General features: G+C 35.2%; 1 protein-coding gene across 1 annotated transcript; it reads right to left on the bottom strand.

The window, feature by feature from the left end:
* Positions 1-6,471: 6,471 nt before the first annotated feature.
* LOC101556807 (NKG2-A/NKG2-B type II integral membrane protein-like) lies at positions 6,472-15,346 on the bottom strand. The gene is made up of 6 exons (XM_055117972.1): positions 15,160-15,346; positions 14,730-14,828; positions 13,723-13,782; positions 13,077-13,246; positions 10,502-10,602; positions 6,472-10,214 (listed from the first exon to the last, which is right to left on the bottom strand). The coding sequence occupies exons 1-6, from the start codon at positions 15,344-15,346 to the stop codon at positions 10,100-10,102; spliced, it is 732 nt and encodes a 243-aa protein (XP_054973947.1). The 3' UTR covers positions 6,472-10,099.
* Positions 15,347-21,048: the final 5,702 nt, after the last annotated feature.

Genomic DNA, 21,048 nt, shown 5'->3' with positions numbered 1-21,048 from the left:
TAAATTCTTTTATTGAATCACCACGTGGAAAGTTACAAAGCTTTCAGGTTTAAGTCTCAGTTATACAATGCTCAAACACCCATCCCTTCACCAGAGCACATATTCCACCACCAAGAATCACGATATACTTCCTCCTTTCCCCCCACCTCTCCAGCCCCCCAACCAGCATGTGTAACTGGTAAATTTCACTTTACTTTCACTTTACTTTGATTACATTCAATATTTCAACAAAAAAGTTCACTATTATTGATTTGGAGTTTCTACCTCCTAAATTCGATCTGCTGAAAAGAAAGCATTTGGTAATTTGTTTTCCATTGCTGAGAATAAAGAGATATGAGGTCAGGAGGCCACACTAGCAGCAGCATAGTTTTGGATTTCTGTATTTTAGTATTTTAGTAACTAAGTCCAGAGAAATGTCTGCCAAGAATCGCAACATTGTAAGCTTGTACCTCTCAGCTACTTTATAGTCCACATATGAGTGCGATCTTTCTATATCTGTCTCTTTCTTTCTGACTCATTTCACTCAGCATGTTACTTTCCACGTTGATCCAATTATATGCAAATTTCATGACTTCATGTTTTCTGACAGCTACATAGTATTCCATTGTGTAAATATATCAGAGTTTCTTTAGCCAATCATCTGTTTTCGGGCACTCTGGTTTTTTCCATATTGTGGCTATTGTAAACAGAGCGGCAATGAACATGGAAATGCAGATGTCATCTCTACTATACCTTTTTGCCTCTCCGGGAAATATTCCCAGGAGTGGTATTGCTGGGTCAAATGGGAGCTCAATTTCTAACTTTTTGAGAATCGTCCATATTGTTTTCCAAAGGGCTGAACCAGTCGGCATTCCCACCAGCATTGAAGGAGAGTCCCTTTCTCCCCACATCCACGCCAACACCGGTTGCTTTTGTTTTTTGGGATGTGGGCCAGTCTCTGTCGTGTGAGATGATATCTCATTGTTGTTTTGATCTGCATCTCCCTGATGATTAGTGATGTTGAACATTTTCTCATGTGCCTCTCAGCCATTTGGATTTCTTCTTTGGAAAACTTTCTGTTCATTTCATCACCCCATTTAAAGACACCCCTTATTTTATATAATAAATAAATAAATAAATAAATAAGTAAATAAATGAAATAAGAATAAAAAATATGTAGATTACTATTCCTATGAAACATTTAGCAGACTGGTAAGGCCATAAAGTGAGATTTTAATAATATGTCACTGATTTTTTTGTTATATTCACTAAATTAATATTTATGATTTATTATTCATAATAACAGAAATGTGTGAGATTAAAATGATAGGAGAGGCTTTTGTTGATGTGATACGTGTATGTTTATATGTTTTGTTCAATATTTTTTAAGATCTTTTGATTTTTAATAATTTCTGTAAGGTGGAACAAAATGGGAGCTTCATAATCCTAATGCTTTTTAAAAGCTAAAATAATTTTGTTTAATAAAAATCAATGCATGAAATACTGTGTTTGATATATATGATCAGGTAAATTCATTTTAGCAAGATATCTTTAAATGCATAACTAAAAATGGAGTACGTACAGAAGCCAAATTGTTTACAAATACCAAAACAACAAAGTCAGGCATGTATGTGAATATATAATTGACTAATTCTTCAAAATCACTACATTGAATCATAAAGAAATCTTTTGTATATTTTATATTTTAATCTCTTTCCCACCTTGAGCTTTCAGGCAGAGAAACTAATGTTCTATTTGATTTGGTCATTTATGAATTGTATCTCAGTTGTTTCATTCCTAGTTTTTATAGTATTCCATGAATTGCTAAAGAGAAGAGCAACAACAAATACCTTCTGCTGGACAGGATGTGAAATGTCCTCTACAGAGAGACCAGGTGTGAAAAGAACTTTCAAAGTATGAAATATCTGTGGTCTGGACAGACTGATCTGTGAAGACTCAGAATGCAAAGCAAGAGTGAAAAAAAAATAGATTCCTTATTGAAGTGTCATTTGAAATTTCAACAGGAAATCCTTAGATTTGAATTTCAAGAGAATTAAAGAAACACTTCCACCGTACAGAGGACTCTGAGCTTCTAGTTTCTAATTTAGTCTGTCTATTGGCAAATACCTTGGAAACAAGAGCTATGGGAGGAGTGGGCGGTACAAAAAACTTGACCATTGTTTACTTTTCAATTGCTTCTATTTCAATAACAAATACCAAACCTTGGATCTCATTAAGAATAACATAGATGACTTGCCAACAGGGAAACAAATCAGCATCACCAGAGAACATCACAACACCATTGATTCCTCCCTAGTAGGCTTGTCTGGGCTGAGAACATTGGGGCCTTCTCACAATGGGGATGAGCAGGATCCCCCCTTCTCTTCCAGAAGTTCCAGCAGCCCGGAGCCGGAGCCAACACTCTCAGACTTAGAAACGGTCAGGTTTCACAACTGAACCTCATCAAACTGCTATGTCACCAAATTGTTCCAAACGTTTAGCTCCTGGAATACCAACCATGTACCTCAGTAGCTCATAGTACTGTTGAATAGAGCAAATCTGTTGCATAGAAGTCCAACAAGCTCAACAAGTCTCAGCAATAACACAAGCAACGACTAGCACCAACCAGTACCACAGACCCTCAATGACCTTAGTAATATCATTGTGAGAAGTAACAATTTTCACAAATTGACTCATACTGGATCTAAAATTTGATAGTTCCATTTGTCTTTTTCTTGTAACAAACAATAGAAAGCAAATTTGATTGTGCCTGCAAGGTATCAGGCTGGGTGGTGGGTATTGGTGGAGGGAAGGACACACTAGTGGTAGGAATAGTATGGCAATATTTTACTCCTGAAACAACAGTATTATGAACAACAGTAAACTATGGAGTTGCAATAAAAAATAACTTAAAAAGAACAGTGTAGATGACCAATCTGAACTCAGTTGATAAATTTTGGTATTATGAGCCTCTTCTTCTCACAACCTCATTATGTCATTTTTAATGAAAATAATTCAAATATCATAATCCCATAAAATTAGATAATTATCTCTAACTATTCTCAAGAATTGTTATATTTTCTTTTTATCAATGACATTGTCAACTTTATTGTAAAACTTATCCACTTTCAATCTAAAATTACTGATCAAGTTCTTAGAATTTTCTGAAATTTTATTGATTGAAAATTTGGGGGTATGGTACTGACAGCAGGTCAACCTGTGTCCATGCAGCAAGTGTATCAACAGTCTTTTGGTGTCCTCAGGCTTCCTCGTACCCCAAAATTGCCACTGTCTCTGGCCGAACCCCAACAACTTGGTACCAAGTTTCCTGAGAAATTAAACAGCCAAAAGTTAGGTACCTGGGAGCCACACCCACAAACCACCTCCAGCCCAGCTATTGAAAACCTTTTTTTCAGAGATCCATTAACAAATCTTGAAAGAGATCAAAAGCCGAAGTGAATCTCAAACCTTTCCAGGCTGAACAGACCAGTGGAAATTAGAGGGCGTAGGTCATCCTGGTGCCTGCCCAAGCCAAGCCCCTGGCAGCTGCTTGCTCCCATAATCCAAAATCGCTACTATGACCCTAGCCTGACTCAACCATCTCAGGACAGACCACACCAAGTCAATAACATATTGAAAATGTTGGTTTGGGGTTTTGTGACTGGTCTACAGGTTTTCCTAGGGAGGAGATGGGCACCTTCCCCCACTTTCCTATACTCCTGGAAGCTCTAGCAGTACCCCATGAACCAACTTCAGCACCACCATTTAAGCTCTTCTACAGAGACCCATGAATAAATAAAAAAGAGATCAAAAGTGTTCTGTTGTAGAGAATGTGGAGTGTCTTCTACAGAAATAAAGGCTGCCATTGTGAAAAGACAAGCTGGCTGTGGTCTGGACAGACTGGTCTATGAGAGCTCACAATGAAAAAATGAGTGAAAAAAAGTAACACATTATTGAAGTGTCACTTAAAATTTCAACAGGAAACCCTTAGACTTGTATTTTCAAACTGGTAGCAGACACGCCTCAACAATGCAGAGACTCTGAGTTTCTAGTCTGTCATTTGGTTTGTCCATTGGCAAATGCTTCTGAAAGATTGTTCCTGTAACAGTAGGTGTTGGGGTACAATAGACTTGACCATCCTTTGCAGTTGAACTACTTCCATCTCTGCACAAATACTAAAAACTTAGATACAATCTCTAAATTTTGGTATAATACAACTTTCCCTCATCCTTTCATGATGGCACATTTACTCTAAGAAAAATATTTCAAAAATTATGGTCCATTAATAATATTTCATCTCTGATACACTACTTATTTTCTGAAGAATTTCTACATGTTTAATTAATTACATTTTCAAATTTATTGTGACAACAAAAGAATTGTCAGTTCTCCTAACTACTGTCAAGTTTTGGATATTTCTAAAATTAAATTTTATTTTTATAAAAACCTTGCAATTTCACATTCAAATATGTCTATGGGAAATATAAAGCTTTAAAATGTACTCAACGAAATCATAAATTTGATTAAATGTGAGATAATACTCAGTGCGATATTCAGCGACTTCTTATCTAATGATAACTAGCTGTCTTTCTTTATATGAATGTTTATTAGAAATATTACAAGTCATAGTCTAACTTATTTAGGCAGAAATAAAGATGCTATTATATATCTATGTTTTGTTTGGATTTTGGGTGTCCCCAGCAGTACTCTTGTTCTGTGCTCCGGGATCATTACCGGTTAGCACACAGACCAAATAGGGTACAGGGATCAAACCTGGGCCTGACTCATACAAGGCAGTTGGACTCCAGGATAATTATTTTAAAGCAGGGAGGGCAAACTCAGCAGTACTCAGGGTTTACTTCTGATTCGGTGCTCATCGATGACTATTTGAAGTACTCAAAGGGCCATATGTGGTGCCAGGATCAAACCAGGTTCAACTGTACAGGGCAAACTCGATACTCCCTGCACTAGTACTTGGGCCCATCCAAGATACTATTTTTAAAATAGCACTTAATAAAAAGTTGGACAAACAGAAAAGTAGCTTTTGATTTTGTGTTTGTTTTGGTTTGGGCACATTCTGCAGTGCTCAGTGTTTATTCCTGTTCTTTGGCATCATTCCTGCGGGTGCTTGGGGGACCGTATGGGATGTCAGGGAGGGAAATTGGAAGGGCCAGATACATGGCAGGTGCCCTGACTATCTTTCAGCTCTATAGGAATAACAGATTGAGAGTAGGGGTTGGGGGGGTAGTGGTTGTTTTGTGGTCACACCTGGCTAATTTATCCAGGCTCTATGCTCAGGGTCACTCCTGGCTGGGACTTGGGGACCATAAGTAGTGGCAGAGACAGAATCTGAGTTAGCCATATGCAAGGGACGGACCCAATCAACTGTCATTTGGCCCCGAAAAGTAGACCCTTAAATCACAAATCAAAAGACACAATGACATCAGAAGATATAAATCAATAATTCTTGGGATCTAGTTTATACCTATTCCTAAAGGATTTTAGTGATTTCCCATTTTGTATCATTCCTGTGGAAATTCACTTCTAAACCACTCATTTGGAGACTGAATTTAGACAAAATCTAGCTTTATCTTTATAAAAGCTAGGGAATTTCACAAAACTTATTGCTGTATTTTAAGAATCTATACTAATTGTAAAGCTTCTGTCAATGGAAAATGGCTCAGTATATGCATTTTTCTAATGATTCCATTTTTATTGAGTTAAAAGGAGAGTAAAAGAGAAGAAAAGTGCCTGCCATAAAGGTAATCTGGGTCTGGGATGAAACAAGGGAAATTGGGGGCAGTGTTGATGTGAAATATACACTGGGTGAAGTGACAGGTGTCACAGCATTAAACAATTATATGAAAGTTTTTAACTTCTGATTAATCATTTTGTAAAACTGTAAAACTAAAAGTCATTCACCAATTCACCAAATTGGGTCATGCTCACTAATAATGCCATTTTAAATCGAAATATTTAAAATTTAACACTCATTTTATCACTTTGTTTTTTTTTTAAATTTAGTACTGTTACATAAACAATACATTTGTTACCTGTAATTTCATGGTTTTTAAAACATGTTTTTTAAAATATGTGCAGCTACTTAAAAAGTGAAATAATAACTATTTTAAAATAATTGATGATTATTTACTTATTATGATATCACTAAATACACATATTACATTTTTATGATGATGGCAATGCCTAGTGACCAGAAAAATGAATATTTTGGAAATCTAACATTAAATTAAAACATAATGCCCGTGGCACTAAAAATAGATGTTGTGGAGAAACTAAGACTAAGTTCAAAGAATTAGTAGCATTCAATATAAAAAGTAACATATGTAAAATTAATCTATCAACATTTTTCAAACCTAAATAAAAAATGCATAGTTCTTATGACATAAAATATTTATTTGCAAAATAAATATAATTAGAAAATAATTTACATTCAATTAAAATATTTATATGAATGAATTTTTATTACAGAGACATAAATAATAATATATAGAGCGATAAACTTTAAAACATGAAAGAATATATTTAAAAATGAATTAATTGAATCAATGTTGCAAAAATGATGGTTTTATAATGATGTATACAGCTGCAATTGATTTTCAATGGTTTATGAGAGCCTTGTGAACATAATAAAATAACAGATTTGCAAAAGTAAGAAATAAAAATCAAAAATAGAGAATTAAACAATTTTCACTGCTTATAAAACAAGATGATCCACCAGGATAGATTTTTATTCACACACAATCTGTACTGTATACACATAAACAATGCACATAATCATAACATATAAGTAATGATTCTATGCATGATAAATACACAAATAAGATAAACTTTTATGTTCACATACATCATAGCTGCAGTACAAATTCATAATTCTTATGATATTATAACATTACTGAACTGTGATGTTCCTCCAGCAGACACTAGACAAGATCACCTGTAATGTAGACATTAAAGTTCATTTTAAGTTAATTAAATAAAATTTAAAATTAAAGGGGGCCACCACTTTTGCAAGGCCATTTTCTCGGGGCCACTCCAGTTGGGGCCACTCCAGCTGGGTGCAGGTGCCATCCCTGGCCTGCCCCCTAGGAATCCCAGCGGCTGTCATCTTCTAGAACTCGGCAAAAAGCTCCAGGTACGGGTCATGGTGGTTGGAAATGCCAGACCTCACGAGACAGGTTGAGTCGGTCCTTCTCCTACCCCCCTCCCATGGGACTCTGAGATGACACCCACACACAGCCACCATCTGCTTAAGCTCCCACACGGTCATGATCCAGAGACACACAAATGAATCTTGGACCCCAGAAACTTGCTGCAGCGATCTCTCCAGACCCTAATTATGAAAAGTTTAGAATTCCTAGAGCTCCAAGCCGCTCTTGCAGCCACGTGACATTGTATTGTATCCATAACAAGCAATACAAAACACATTGTCTAGCATTGCATTTTTGGCAGGTATGAGGGGTGGTGGGACTGGGCTCAAATATCAAAGGTGACCAACTTAGAGAAAGAGTATTGTGCAAATTGTCTGCCATGTAGTCAAGGGTAGGTGTGGAATGGGGGTGGGGATGGGGATACTGGGGACTTTGGTGGTAAAAAACGTGCACTGGTGAAGGGATGGGTGTTTGATGATTATATGAATTTAGATTTTGTCTAAATTCAAACATGAAAGCTCTGTACTGTACCTCATGGTGAATCAATAAAAAGGGGGGAAATTAAAAGGGGCCAGAGCAGTAACCCTGAGGGTGAGGAGCTTGCCTTAGACTTGGCTAATCTGGTATGACCCCCTGAGCACTGCCAGGAGTGCTCCCCGAGCACAAAGTGAGGAGAAAATCCTGAACACCACCAGGTTTTACGCTAAAGCAAAAATAAATAAAATAAAAATTAAGAGTGGTTACTCAATCACAGAAGTCATATTCAAGAGAAATGTAGGACATTCCTAGTTTGCAGAAATTTTTCTAACAGGAGTTTACCTAAAAGTGCAAGGAATACCAAATACATGAATATTCTTTTATGGCTTAAAATTCACTAATACATCCCTAATTAACTCAGCAATTAAGGTTAAATGGACAGAATGAATTATCACATTACGTATAAATGGAAAGAAAATTATGAAATTAAGTCTATTGTGTACAGATATAAATAGGAAGGGAGGAAGGAGAGAATAAAAAGCAAAAAGAACTCAAGAAATGAGAGAGAGAAGGAGAGAGAGAGGGAGAAAGAGAGAGAGAGATAAAGAGAGAGAGAGAAATAAACTATACAAAAGAAAACTGGAAGGCTGAATTAGGGGCAATGCAAGGAAAGTAAAGGGTCAGAGAGCAAGCACAGAGCATAAGGATGAGGGACAGGCAGACCCAGGTGGTTCTATCCTTAGAACCACATGTGACCCCCTGAAATTGCCAAGAATGATCCACAAGCACAGTGCCAGAAATATCTCTTGAACACCTTGGATGTGGCTTAACAGTCCAGGTTTGGGGAAAAAGAAGTAGCAAAGGAAGTAGAAAGAAGAAACTGATAATTACTAGAAACATCAGAATGGCAATTAGGGAGCACCAGAGCCAAGATGTTTTCATGATAATACCGAATAATGGTAAAAATGACTTTTGAGAACGTTGGAAAAACAAAAAGCTTCATTTTCAGCTGTGATGCTTTTTATGCACATAAACAGGTAATAATACAAAATTATAAATATATTTTAATGTCTACAGCAACTGAAAATCTTAGAAAATGAAAATTACAAAAATGCATTACAACAAATAGGCACAGAGTCCTTAGCACTGTTCAATTTGACACCAAACAAACGCATAAAATATACATGGTCAGTGCTATCTTCCTTTCAGTTGGATCCTGCTTGATCTTCAGCACTTTGTATGTTCCCCAAATCATTGCTAGGAATGACCCCTGAGCACGGCTGGAGTACTTTATTTCCTGCCCGATATATATATGAGCACCCTTCAATGATATAGACATATATATGATATAGGTATAGACATATAGTTATCTATATGTAAATATGTCAATAATATAGACGTGTGTGTGTGTGTGAGTGTGAGTCCTATCATACAATTATTATATGGTGATACAATAAGCAAATGCTTTCTTATGTACAGCACTGTACAGCACTGTCATCCCATTTTCATCAATTTGCTTGAGTGGGCACCATAATGACTCCATCGTGAGACTTGTTGTTACTGTTTTTGGCATATCGAATACGCCAATTGTAGCTTGCTGGGCTCTGCCGTGTGGGTGGGATACTCTCAGTATCTTCCCGGGCTATCTGAGAGGGGTGGAGGAACCAAACCTGGGTCAGACACGTGCATGGCAAACCCTCTACCTGCTGTGCTATTGCTCTACCTTATGTAGCTTCCTTATGTCACCTTGATAAAATCTAAGTATAGAGTTATAAATAAAAACTTACTCTAGTCTGTGATATTGTCTTAAAAAAATCTCAAATAAATATAGATACACACAGATTTTATGTTTTTTTGTTTTTGTTTTCTCTTTGGGTCACACCTGGCGATGCACAGGGGTTGTCCGGGCTCATGCACTCAGCATTTACTCCTGGCCGTGCTCAGGGGGCTCAGGGAGATATGATTATGGGATGCTGGGAATAGAACCCAGGTCGGTCGTGTGCAAGGCAAACGCTGTGCTATTGCTCCAGTCCCCAGAGACACACTGATTTTAAATACAAAAATAGTACATCCACTCACTGCAGTTTATTTTAGAATTAATGGTAAACTAATTTTACCATTAGTTTACAAACACAAAATGGAAAATATTTGTTATTCCAATCTAAACAAAAACAATAAAAATTATCACACTGATAGAATTATAGCATCTAGTAGAAAAATGGGAATATTCTTCTATTGAAGAAAAATGTAAATTTCTTTAAGTATGACAAAAATTCAATAAGCCTTATATTTGGGATAAAATATAGAAATAATTTCCCTGAAATAGGAAAGGTACATATAGAAACTTTACACTAATTACTAAAACTTTACTTTTGTACACTTCAATTTTATTTGGTAAGGTCATTATTACATGCAAAATGAGCTAGTATCTTTAAGATTATTAATTTATTCAACAGAATTCATATGTAGCTGTACTAATTCTGAAGTTTATGCTTGCAATAATAAGAATGTGGATATGTGCAAATGTCTGCATTGAGGCTAGGTGAGACAATAACACAGTTAGATTCTCCAGCTGATTTTTCTTTAATCCTATAATGGAAAAATATGCATAAATATGTTAGCACTTTTTTAGCAGGCAACCCACTAATCAATAACATTTCTTTTGTAAAGGAAGTAACTAAAGTATTGAAAATGGAGAAAAGATAATTTCCAAAAAATTTGGATTCGAAATCTAACCACTCCATATTTTAATATTCATATGAAAAAATGCTAGCAAACAGTAATTTCTTCATGCTATAATTTAACAAGTTAAGATTATTATAAAATGTTATATTTTCTCTATACATTTCAAATATTTAAAGAAAACAAAAACTTACTTTAGTTTGGAAATTGAACCATTTATTGACATCCATGGATGATGTGTGGTGTTACGAAATATTCCAACCCAACTTGGAGGTAATATGGAGACCAGAAATTTCTATTTGAAAATATATAGTGTTCATTACGAGGAATTTTATTATTTAAAAGATGCAAGTAGCTATTTTTTCAAAGATTCTTAATTTAAAAGTGAAAGGCACTGCTAAATTTCTATTTGACTAAAATAGAGATTAATGATTTTCAAATTGCCTAAAATTGTGTTACAATTTTGCTTCTGATTTAAATTTCTGGATATAAAAAATTAGTGGCTTGGGTCTGTTTCTTATTTAACAAGGAAAATGAAGTGCACATAATTTATTTATGTTGATCATTTCCACAGACCTTGAAACCAATTAATTGTCACTGTCATCTCGTTGCTCATCCATTTGCTCAAGCGGGCACCATAAATGTCTCCATCATGAGACTTGTTGTTACTGTTTTTGGCATATCAAATATGCCATGGTAGCTTGCCAGGCTCTGCCTTGGGGGCAAGATACTTTCGGTAGCCTGCCTGGCTCTCCGAGAAAGAGATGTAAATGTAAATTGTTACGTTACATTTTTACTTTGAGTTTGATTTTATAAGGAAACTAACAAAAGATTTCATAACGAGTTGGCAGTCAGAAAATGATAACTGGATATCTAAAATTATTTAATTCAGGGCTACATCTAGTTGTGCTCAGGGATCACTCCTGGAGGTACCAGAGGACATATATGGTACATATATGGACATATATGGTCAACTAGGGTTAGTTTCCTCAAGGTCATAAGGCCATACCTTACCCCTGTACTATCTCTAAGCCAACTGCTCTCTAAGCCAAGATAAGCAAAGATCAATGCCTCTTCACTGAAACAGCAATCTGTTCAAGCTGCCATACTTATTTCTCTAAGTTCGTTCCTGCTAATAACATTTTTTACTAAAATTCTAACGTAAAAGTTAAAGGACTCTGAAAGACAAAAAGTTTTCTCCAGAGTTATAAAACAACAGGTATGGAAAACACTACTATAGATGACCCAACAGAAGAGCTAGACTTGCTGCTTCCCAACACCAAACTACAGAAGAGGTGGCTCAGGGAAGCCATTCGCTCTCTCTCTCTCTCTCTCTCTCTCTCTCTGGCTCTGGCTCTGGCTCTCTGGCTCTGGCTTTCTGGCTCTCTCTCTCTGACTAATAAACAAAGGTTATAAATTACTCTCAATAACGTTGTGAAGGCATTTGAAAAGATCATCACCATTTTGTTAATTTTTGGAAAATGGTGACATCCAGGAATATAGTTCAAGTGGTAGGATCCTCATGTTCTGTAAATATGAAGTTGTGGATTCAACCCCAGCAACGTAAAACATATATATTTATATACAAAACAAAAGAAAATATTGATAGAAGGGATATATCTAGAAGTAATCAAAAGACATACATAGTTAATGTCATCAACAGTGTTTAAATGTAAAGAGATTTTTCTGGAAAAACACACTAAATACTAACACGATTAAATGAATAAGCCTGTGCACCTTTGCATACCTATAAACACTTTGAATAATCTATATTAGAGTTGTAACAATGAATTTTATATGGTTGTATGTTTATTTTTTAAGAAAATTATAATTTTCCAAATGTATATACAATATGTAAGTTTAATGAAAATACCAACACTGAAGCAACCATTCCTAAAAGTGAAAAAAAACATATCTATATATATTTATAATAAATCATATATAAAAAAAAATTTGCATCCTACAGACCTGGTGGGTTTTTTATTTTTATTTTTATTCATTTCATGAGACTGGAGCCATAGCACAGCGGGTAGGGTGTTTGCCTTGCACAAGGCTGACCCGGGTTGATTCCTCCATCCCTCTTGGAGAGCCCAGCAAGCTACCGAGAGTATCCCACTGGCATGGCAGAGCCTGGCAAGCTACCTGTGGCGTACTCAATATGCCAGAAACAGTAACCAGTCTCACAATGGAGATGTTACTGAAGCCCACTTCAAGCAATCGGACGACAGTGCTACAGTGCTTTTCCTTTTATTAAATTTATCTTGCTAGAATGTTTAGAAATTGTTTGATAATTTTGAATGTACTGTTCATACTTTGCTTTCACTATCCAAGATTCTCATTTGACTTTTTGATGATAACAGAGTGACTGACAGAACGGCCTTTGAAGCATGGAGTGTTTTTATGTCACTGGCAGACTGAAAAATGTGCCAATTTCTTATTGCATTTGTGAGCACAGAATAACACTTGATTCACTTGAAGCTAACTAAATCCACTTAAATGGCTATCACTAGGTGTAATATCAGCAAATATTATATCTTTAATTAGCTTAAATGGAAGAAAAAATTTAAAAACAGTTGTGAAAACATGTTTTTCTAGAAAAAAGTAAGAATGATAAATCAAATGTGCATTATGACATGAAAGAAAATTGTAGGACTGAAATATTAAAAGTCAATATGTACAGTGTACAAAATATACAGTAAAAATATGCGAAAGTGAAAAAGTATTAACTGAAATGTCTTTTGTAATGTGGTTGTCACGTTAAACACTTACCAGTTCTTCTTCACTCTCTATATAAAGCAGGCTAGACCGGCGAGAAGCACAGGTCATCACACTCTCCTTCCATGACATTTTTCCATGATTTGTATAGTAGCAGTTGTTGAAATATGTAAATCCCTCAGGAGGACAGTGAGCACAAGGAGGCACCAGAGAGTTATTTTCAGCTATTAATAGGAAAGTTAATTACAAACATCAGATAGAACTGCTACACGCGCATAGGTAAAAACATGCATGTATATTGCATATTGTGCACTGTCAGGATGTGGTACATCACAGCACAAGTCTCATGCAAACACACCCAGTAAGGGTCAGTTCTCATCCCTTAATTTAAATGTTGATATAAGACAAATACCACACTAAAAATTCCCACTCTATATATCTACATTAGCCACAAACAAACAATTTTATCGTTGAATAACTTATTCATTTTTAGCTGTAAGATATTTGAACCAAACTTTGTAAAGAAAATTATAATAAGTAAGTTATTCTTTATATGTTGTTGCATACCAATTACTTTTTATGAACTCTCATTTCCTTATTTTTTAACTATGTTTTCTCTTAAATTGGCTAGCATTTCTACTTAGTCCAAGATATACAAACTCTAAAATGTACTATAAAAACTTTTAAAATCAGTATTCACCTTTCTGAGTGCTCGTTGTATTAATTGCGGAAGAATTATTCTGCCTTAGAGTCTGAGTAGCTAGAAGAAAATTAAGCACAACCTATAAATATAAATGGATTCAACTATATCACAATAACATTAGTGTCTTAGTGGACAATTTTTGCATTGTTAAAGATTAGAATCATATTCAATAAAATTGTGTGTAAAGTAAAGTAGTATTATTGAGAGAGGGTACTAATTCTAAGAAGAATATGGACAGAGAGACAATAGCAGAAAAAAGGAAAGAGAGAAGTAGAGAGAAGAGAAATAAAGCAAACCCAAAACGTATAAAGACAATTCAGACTGAACTTCACATTCTCAGCAATCCCAGAACAGAATACTTTTAAATAAGAGGAAGAGAAATTACGCTGGTGACTCCATCTAAGAAAATTAATTTTACTAAGGAAAACAATATAAGAATAAGTTTGAGTGGAAAAATATTTTAAAAGCTTAGAGAAATGAAGTTACATCTCCCTCTGTATTTGGTTTAACAAAGTTAAAAAAATTTACATTTCCCAATAAGGTATTTTAGTATCCTAAATATGTTTTTATTACAAATTCAAAATAATCAATCCACGCTAGTCTATATATACTTGCATTAATGAGAGATCTGTTCCTTAATATTATAAAATCTTTGACAAAGAGAAATTACGCAGGTGAATTCATCTAAGAAAATTAATTTCACTAAAAATAACAATATAAGAATTAAGTTTGAGTGGAAAAATATTTTAAAAGTTTAAAAAATGAAGTTACATCTCCCTCTGTATTTGGTTTAACCAAATTAAAAACAATTTACATTTCTCAATAAGGTATTCTGGTATTCTAAATTATGTTTTTATTATAAATTCAAAATAATCAATCTACACTAGTCTATATATACTTGCATTAAAATGAGAGATCTGTTCCTTAATATTATAAAATCTTTAGTGGAGATGAGATCATCTGTAAAAGTTTCCTTTTTTAAAAAATTTAAAAAATTTACTTACAATGAGTAATAATCACTGTGATTATTATAATGCACACCAAGACAACGCAAATTATTCCCAGGACCCCAGCAATGAGCTTCTCTGGAGGTGACAGTAATCCTATGGGATTGAAATGAAAACACTGAGAATGGAAAGACGGAGAGAACTATTTAGAGTGCGATTCTGTTACCATTTTGGACTCTAGGTCCATTGCAATCTTTCTCCCAGAACACTGCATTGCATTTTTAGCAAGTGCATAGCTCTATGATTTGTTCAACAATGCCTAAACAAAACTAGTCTTCAGAATTCATATTAGAATATCATATTCAAATTAACTCTCTGATTGTCCAAAATGAAAAATACTGAGTTTCCTCTCTTCTCTCTCCCAACACTCTGCAACCCAACTGCCCGTTCTCGAACTGTTACATCTTACATGTATATAAAAGTTTACCTTTGCAGTGGTAGTTCTTGTCATTTGCCTGAGGAGACTGAGTAGCATTTTGAAGATTTAATTCTGCATAGTATATTTCTTGTTCTGTTCCTGAAGTGAAGCCTTTAGCACCTCTAGGTTTTATTTGTTGTTTTTTTGACGTTTTAGTCAAATTTAGCTCTGCATATGTTGTTTTTTCATTACTCATCTCTGCAGCTAAGTTAATGCCAGGCACTGCGCTCTAAGGTAAGTAGATTTGAGAAAAATAGTACATAACAGCAACGTGGTAGAACAGGAACTGGGTGGGGTGGAGGGTGTGTACTAGAGTTCATTCCACAGTTGAAGAATCTACAGCTATTATATAAATTCTTGGGTCCTTAAATAAGGGTCTCATGGCAAAAAAAAATAAGAAAAACTTTATTTATAAAATATTCTATAATTGACAATATTTTATTACTGGAATGATACAGATTGAAAATCTGTGAGGAATCAAGATTCTGACAGTAATATGCCTATTTATTTAAAGTCAGATTGTAATGATTTAATAACATGAAAATGAATACCTGTGTTAAAATTAAAACTGTCATCAAAAAGTCACTGATGATTATCAGTATTTTGAAATATAATAATCACTAAAGACAGTTTATAATCTTCAAATTCTAATAGGAAAGTAATTGTTGAATAGCTTGAGGCTGAAATAGGAAAATGGCATACATTTCAAGTTATTGCATTATGCACATTACATTGTAATTATTTACATATTTAGCATCATAAAAGTAATTTATTAACAATTTAGTAACAATAGTAGGCAACAACTTCTGCATGTGAGAGGACAGAGAACTGGAAAAAAATCTTAAGTTCACAAAATATACAACATCAGGTATAATGTCTCAAGAATTCTAAATCTAAAGTTGCTATTTATCATTATTTATCATTGTTCATCTTATGGGTGGTTATCAACTATAGCAAATAATAATTGTTTAAAATAAATAAGCTATACACAAAAGAGATTGCTAAGTGCTCTTTTTACTTATAATATTGAGGATTTTATGGAAAAATGTAAAGAATACCATGTTGTAAAATGTTACATAACATAGTAAATTTATTCAAAATATAAAACTGAAATCTAAAATATAAAAGAAATCACAAATGTACTTACTTTAGATAAATGAGTTCAACAAATGAATGTGTTGGTTTACAAAAAAACATGTGGGTGCCAATTTCCAGAAATATCCTATGATCAGTGAAGTTCACTTCAGCTGTCTAAGTGATTTAAATAATTCACATAAGGTAATTTCTAAGTCTTTTGTTAATTACCTTTTCAAATTTATTGTGACAACAAAAAAAATTGTCAGTTCTAACTACTGTCAAGTTTTTGAAATTTCTAAATTAAATTTTATTCTTATAAAAGCTTGAAATTTCACATTAAAATATGTTTGTGGGAAATATAAAGCATTAAACTATACTCAACTAAATCACCACAAATTTGGTTAAATATGAAATAATTACTCAATGTGATATTCAGTGACTTATTATCCAATTATACCTAGCTTTCTCCCTTTACATGAATGTTTATTAAAAATGTTACAAGTCAAGTCCCACTTTGCTGCGCCCGCCGCTCCAGTATGACTGAGGAGGACAAGAGAGCTGCTTTGGACACCAGCAGTCCACTGAACAACCTGCAGTATGTGATTTGAGCGTTTCCGCCAAGCCACCCGCACGGGGGCCCGGCGTTTCTCTTTTTTTTAATCTCTCTCCCTCTCTCCCAACCTCTCCTGGGCACAGCACAGCTTCCACCCCACTTCTCTGAGCACAAAATGGAGACACGCACCCAACTGCGCGGCGTGGCTGGCGGGAGATCGAGGGCAGGGAAGTACCGGTCTCCGTCCACCTCGGACACTTTCCCACTTCCGCCCGTGCGGGGGCCCGGTATTTCTCTAGGTTTTCTCATCTTATTAGCACCATAAAAGGATAAAAGATTGTAGCGATAGAATTTCAGGCAGAATTTTCCCTGGACTTTATACAGAAACCCAAAACCGCGCGACCTAATGTCATCTAATCATCAGCAATATGAAATGGTTCCTTTTTAACGGGTCGGACTTTGGTGGGAAACCCTAACAAGAATAGTAAGTTTTTTGTTGAAATATTGAAGGCAACCAAAATGGTAGCCATCTCTCTAGATTGAACTAAGCCATATCCCCACGCCAGCTGAGAAGAAATATCCTTCTTTCTCGGGAAGAAACGCGGCGTGGCGTTAACCATAGTATGATGTCCATTAAGTTGACACGGACCTGGTGGCATGGGAATGGGATACAAGGGAATAAAGTATTATGTACATGGAACAGCGGGACGCTGGTGGAATATCGAGTCGGGGCCGATACCAGCGCACTACTTTTGGTTCCAGAAACTGCAGACTTTCTACCAGACTATCAACTAAGCCAGAGCCCCACGCCTGCTGATGACAGGATATAACCATCTTTTCCGGTTTTTTTTCCTTTGTCAGGCTCCGTGGTGAATACTAAACAGGCGTGAAATCAGTGGCGCGGGACGAGGGGGGAAAAAATAGAAAAGTTATGTAACAAACAACGGGACTTAATATCTTTACATTCTCAGCAATGGAGAACTATCAAATGATTCCTTGACAATAGGACTGTCTTTTTCCTATTGGCGGGAAACCCCAGCAACAATAGCGAGTTATGTGTTGAAACATAGAATGTAACCAAGATAAAGTGTAAACAAAATGAAACTTATCAATTACAAGGGAGGGGGCGGGAGGTATACTGGGGTGGTTGGTGATGGAATAGGGACACTGGTGAAGGGAAGGGTGTTTGAGTATTGTACAATTGACATAATCCTGAGAACTATGTAACCCTCCACATGGTGATTCAATAAAATTTTTTAAAAAATGTTACAAGTCAAGATCTAACTTGTTTAGGCAGAAATATAGACGCTGTTATCTATCTACTTGTTTGTTTGGATTTAGGGTCTCACCCAGCAGTACTCTGGTTCTGTGCTCCGGGATCGTTACTGGTTGGCACATGGACCAAATGAGGTACAGGCGATCAAATCTGGGCCTGACTCATACAAGGCAGTTTGGCTCCAAGATCATTTTTTTTTAAAGCAGGGAGGGCACACTTGGCAGTACTCAGGTTCATTTCTGAGTCAGCGCTCATTGATGACTATTTGCAGTGCTCAAGTGGCCATATGTGGTGCCAAGAGATCAAACCAGGGTCAACAGTGCAGGGCAACCTCCCTACCCACCTTACTATTATTTGAGCTCATTCAAGACACTATTTTTAAACTACCACTTAATAAAAAAGGGGACAAACAGAAAAGTAGTTTTAATTGTGTTTGTTAGTGTTTAGGGCCACACTGCAATGCTCAGTACTTATTCTCATGCTTCGGGATCATTTTTCTGCAGTTGCTCAGGGGACTATCTGAGATGCCAGGGAGGGAAGTTGGAGGGGCCAGGCACATGGCCAGTGCCCTGACTACTGCTGTCCTATCTCTCAGCTCTATGGCAAAAGCAGATTGGGAGTGGGGCAGCGGGGGAGAGCTTGTTTTGTGGTGACCCCTGGCTATGCTTACGGCTTACTCCAGGCTCTATGCTCATGGTCACTCCTGGCTGGGATTGGGGCCCGACAAGTAGTGACAGAGACTGAATCTGATTCAGCCATGTGCAAGGGCCCGACCCACTTAATTATCACTTGGCCCCCAAAAGTAGACTTCTAAATCACAAGTCAAAAGACACAATGACATCAAAAGAAGTGCATCATTAAATCCTGGGGTCTAGTTTATACCTAAAGGAATTCTTTTAATGATTTCCCATTTTTGTATCCACAAAGGAGAAATCTATCATTACTATGGAAGTTCACTTCTAAACTGCTCACTGTCACTGTCATCCCCATTGTTCATCTATTTGCTTGAGCGGGCATCAGTAACGTCTCCATTGTGAGACTTGTTACTGTTTTTGGCATATTGAAGACGCTACGATTAGCTCACCAGGCTCTGCCTTATGGGCGGGATACTCTCGGTAGCTTGTCAGGCTCTCCGAGAGGGGCAGAGGAATTGAACCCTGGTCAGCTGTGCATAAGGCAAATGCCCTATCTGCTGTGCTACTGCTCAGTGGAGAATGAATTTAGAAAAAATCTAGCTTTATTTTTATGAAATCTAGGAAAATTTCACAAAATTCATTGTTGTATTTTAATAATCTGTATTAATTTAAAGATTCTATAAATGGAAAATGGCTAAATATATGCATTTTTTTAATGATTCCATTTTTATTAAGTGAAAAGGAGAGAAATAAAAAAAGCTCCTGCCATCACCTTTATTGCAAACCACAACAGCTAATTAGAGAGAGAGAACAGAAGGGAATGCCCTGCCACAGTGGCAGGGTGGGTTGGGGGGGAGATGGGATTGGGGAGGGTGGGAGGGACGCTGGGTTTACGGGTGGTGGAGAATGGGCACTGTGAAGGAATGGGTTCCCGAACTTTGTATGAGGGAAGTATAAGCACAAAAGTGTATAAATCTGTAACTGTACCCTCACGGTGATTCTCTAATTAAAAATAAATAAATTATTAAAAAAAAAAAAGCTCCTGCCATCAAAATAAACTGGGCGTGTCGTGGTAGAAGGGAAACTGGGGACATTCGTGGTGGGAAATGTACACTGGGTAAAGTGACAAATGTTGCAGCATTAAAAAGTTAAATGTTTTCTTTCACTTTCAATTAATCATATTATGAAATTGTAAGACTAAAATCATTCATTAATTCACCAGATAGGGCCATGCTCACTAATTCTGCCCTTCTTAATTTGAAGTATTTGAAGTTTTATACCCATTTTATCACTTTGTTTTCTTTTTAAATTAAATAATATCACATAAAAAATAATATAATTTGGGAGTCCTGGTGGGAAAAAAAAATTTTTAAATAATACAAAATAATACAATTTGGTACATGAGAATACATAGTTGATTCTGGAGTTATTTACAAAATAAAATAAAATAATAACTATTCAAAAATAATTGATGATTACTCACTTATGATGATATGAATAAATACACATATTACTATTTAGGATGATGGCAATACTTAGTGATCTGAAAAATGACTATTGGAAATCAAACATTAAATTAGCATATAACATATGTGGCACTAAAATATACACTGTGGAGAAACTAAAACAAGTTCAAAGAAATAGTAGTGTTCAGTATAAAAGAGTAACTAATTTATATTCAAAATTAATTCTATCAATATTTTTGAAATCTAAAAGTATGCATAGTTCTTACAACATAAAAATATTTATTTGCACAATAAGTATAATTGGAATATTATTTACATTCAATGAAAATGTTTATACAAAAATATTTTTATTTCAGAAATAGATTTAATAAACATTTAGAATAATAAAGTTTAAAACATAAAAGAATATGTTAAAAAAGAAATCAATTGAGTCAGATTTGGAAATAAAAAAGGAACAAATAATTAATGATTACTTATTATGATATCAGTAAATACACATATTACTTTTTTATGATGATGGCAATACCTAGTGACCAGAAAAATGAATATTTTGGAAATCTAACATTAAATTAGCACATAATGCCTGTGGCACTAAAAATAGATGTTGTGGAGAAACTAAAACTAAGTTAAAGAAGTAGTAGCATTCAATATAAAAAAGTAACATATGAAAAATTAATCTATCAACATTTTTCAAACCTAAATAAAAATACATAGTTCTTATGACATAAAATATTTATTTGCAAAATAAATATAATTGGAAAGTAATTTACATTCAATGAAAATATTTATATAAATGAATTTTTATTACAGAGACATATATAATAATATATAGAGTGATAAAGTTTAAAACATGAAAGAATATATTTAAAAATGAATTAATTGAATCAATGT

This window comes from Sorex araneus, chromosome 10 (genome assembly GCF_027595985.1).
Source record: "Sorex araneus isolate mSorAra2 chromosome 10, mSorAra2.pri, whole genome shotgun sequence".
Classification (NCBI taxonomy): Eukaryota; Metazoa; Chordata; class Mammalia; order Eulipotyphla; family Soricidae; genus Sorex; species Sorex araneus.
Note: the sequence above shows the minus strand (reverse complement) of the source record. Positions and strands in the feature narration are given on the sequence as shown.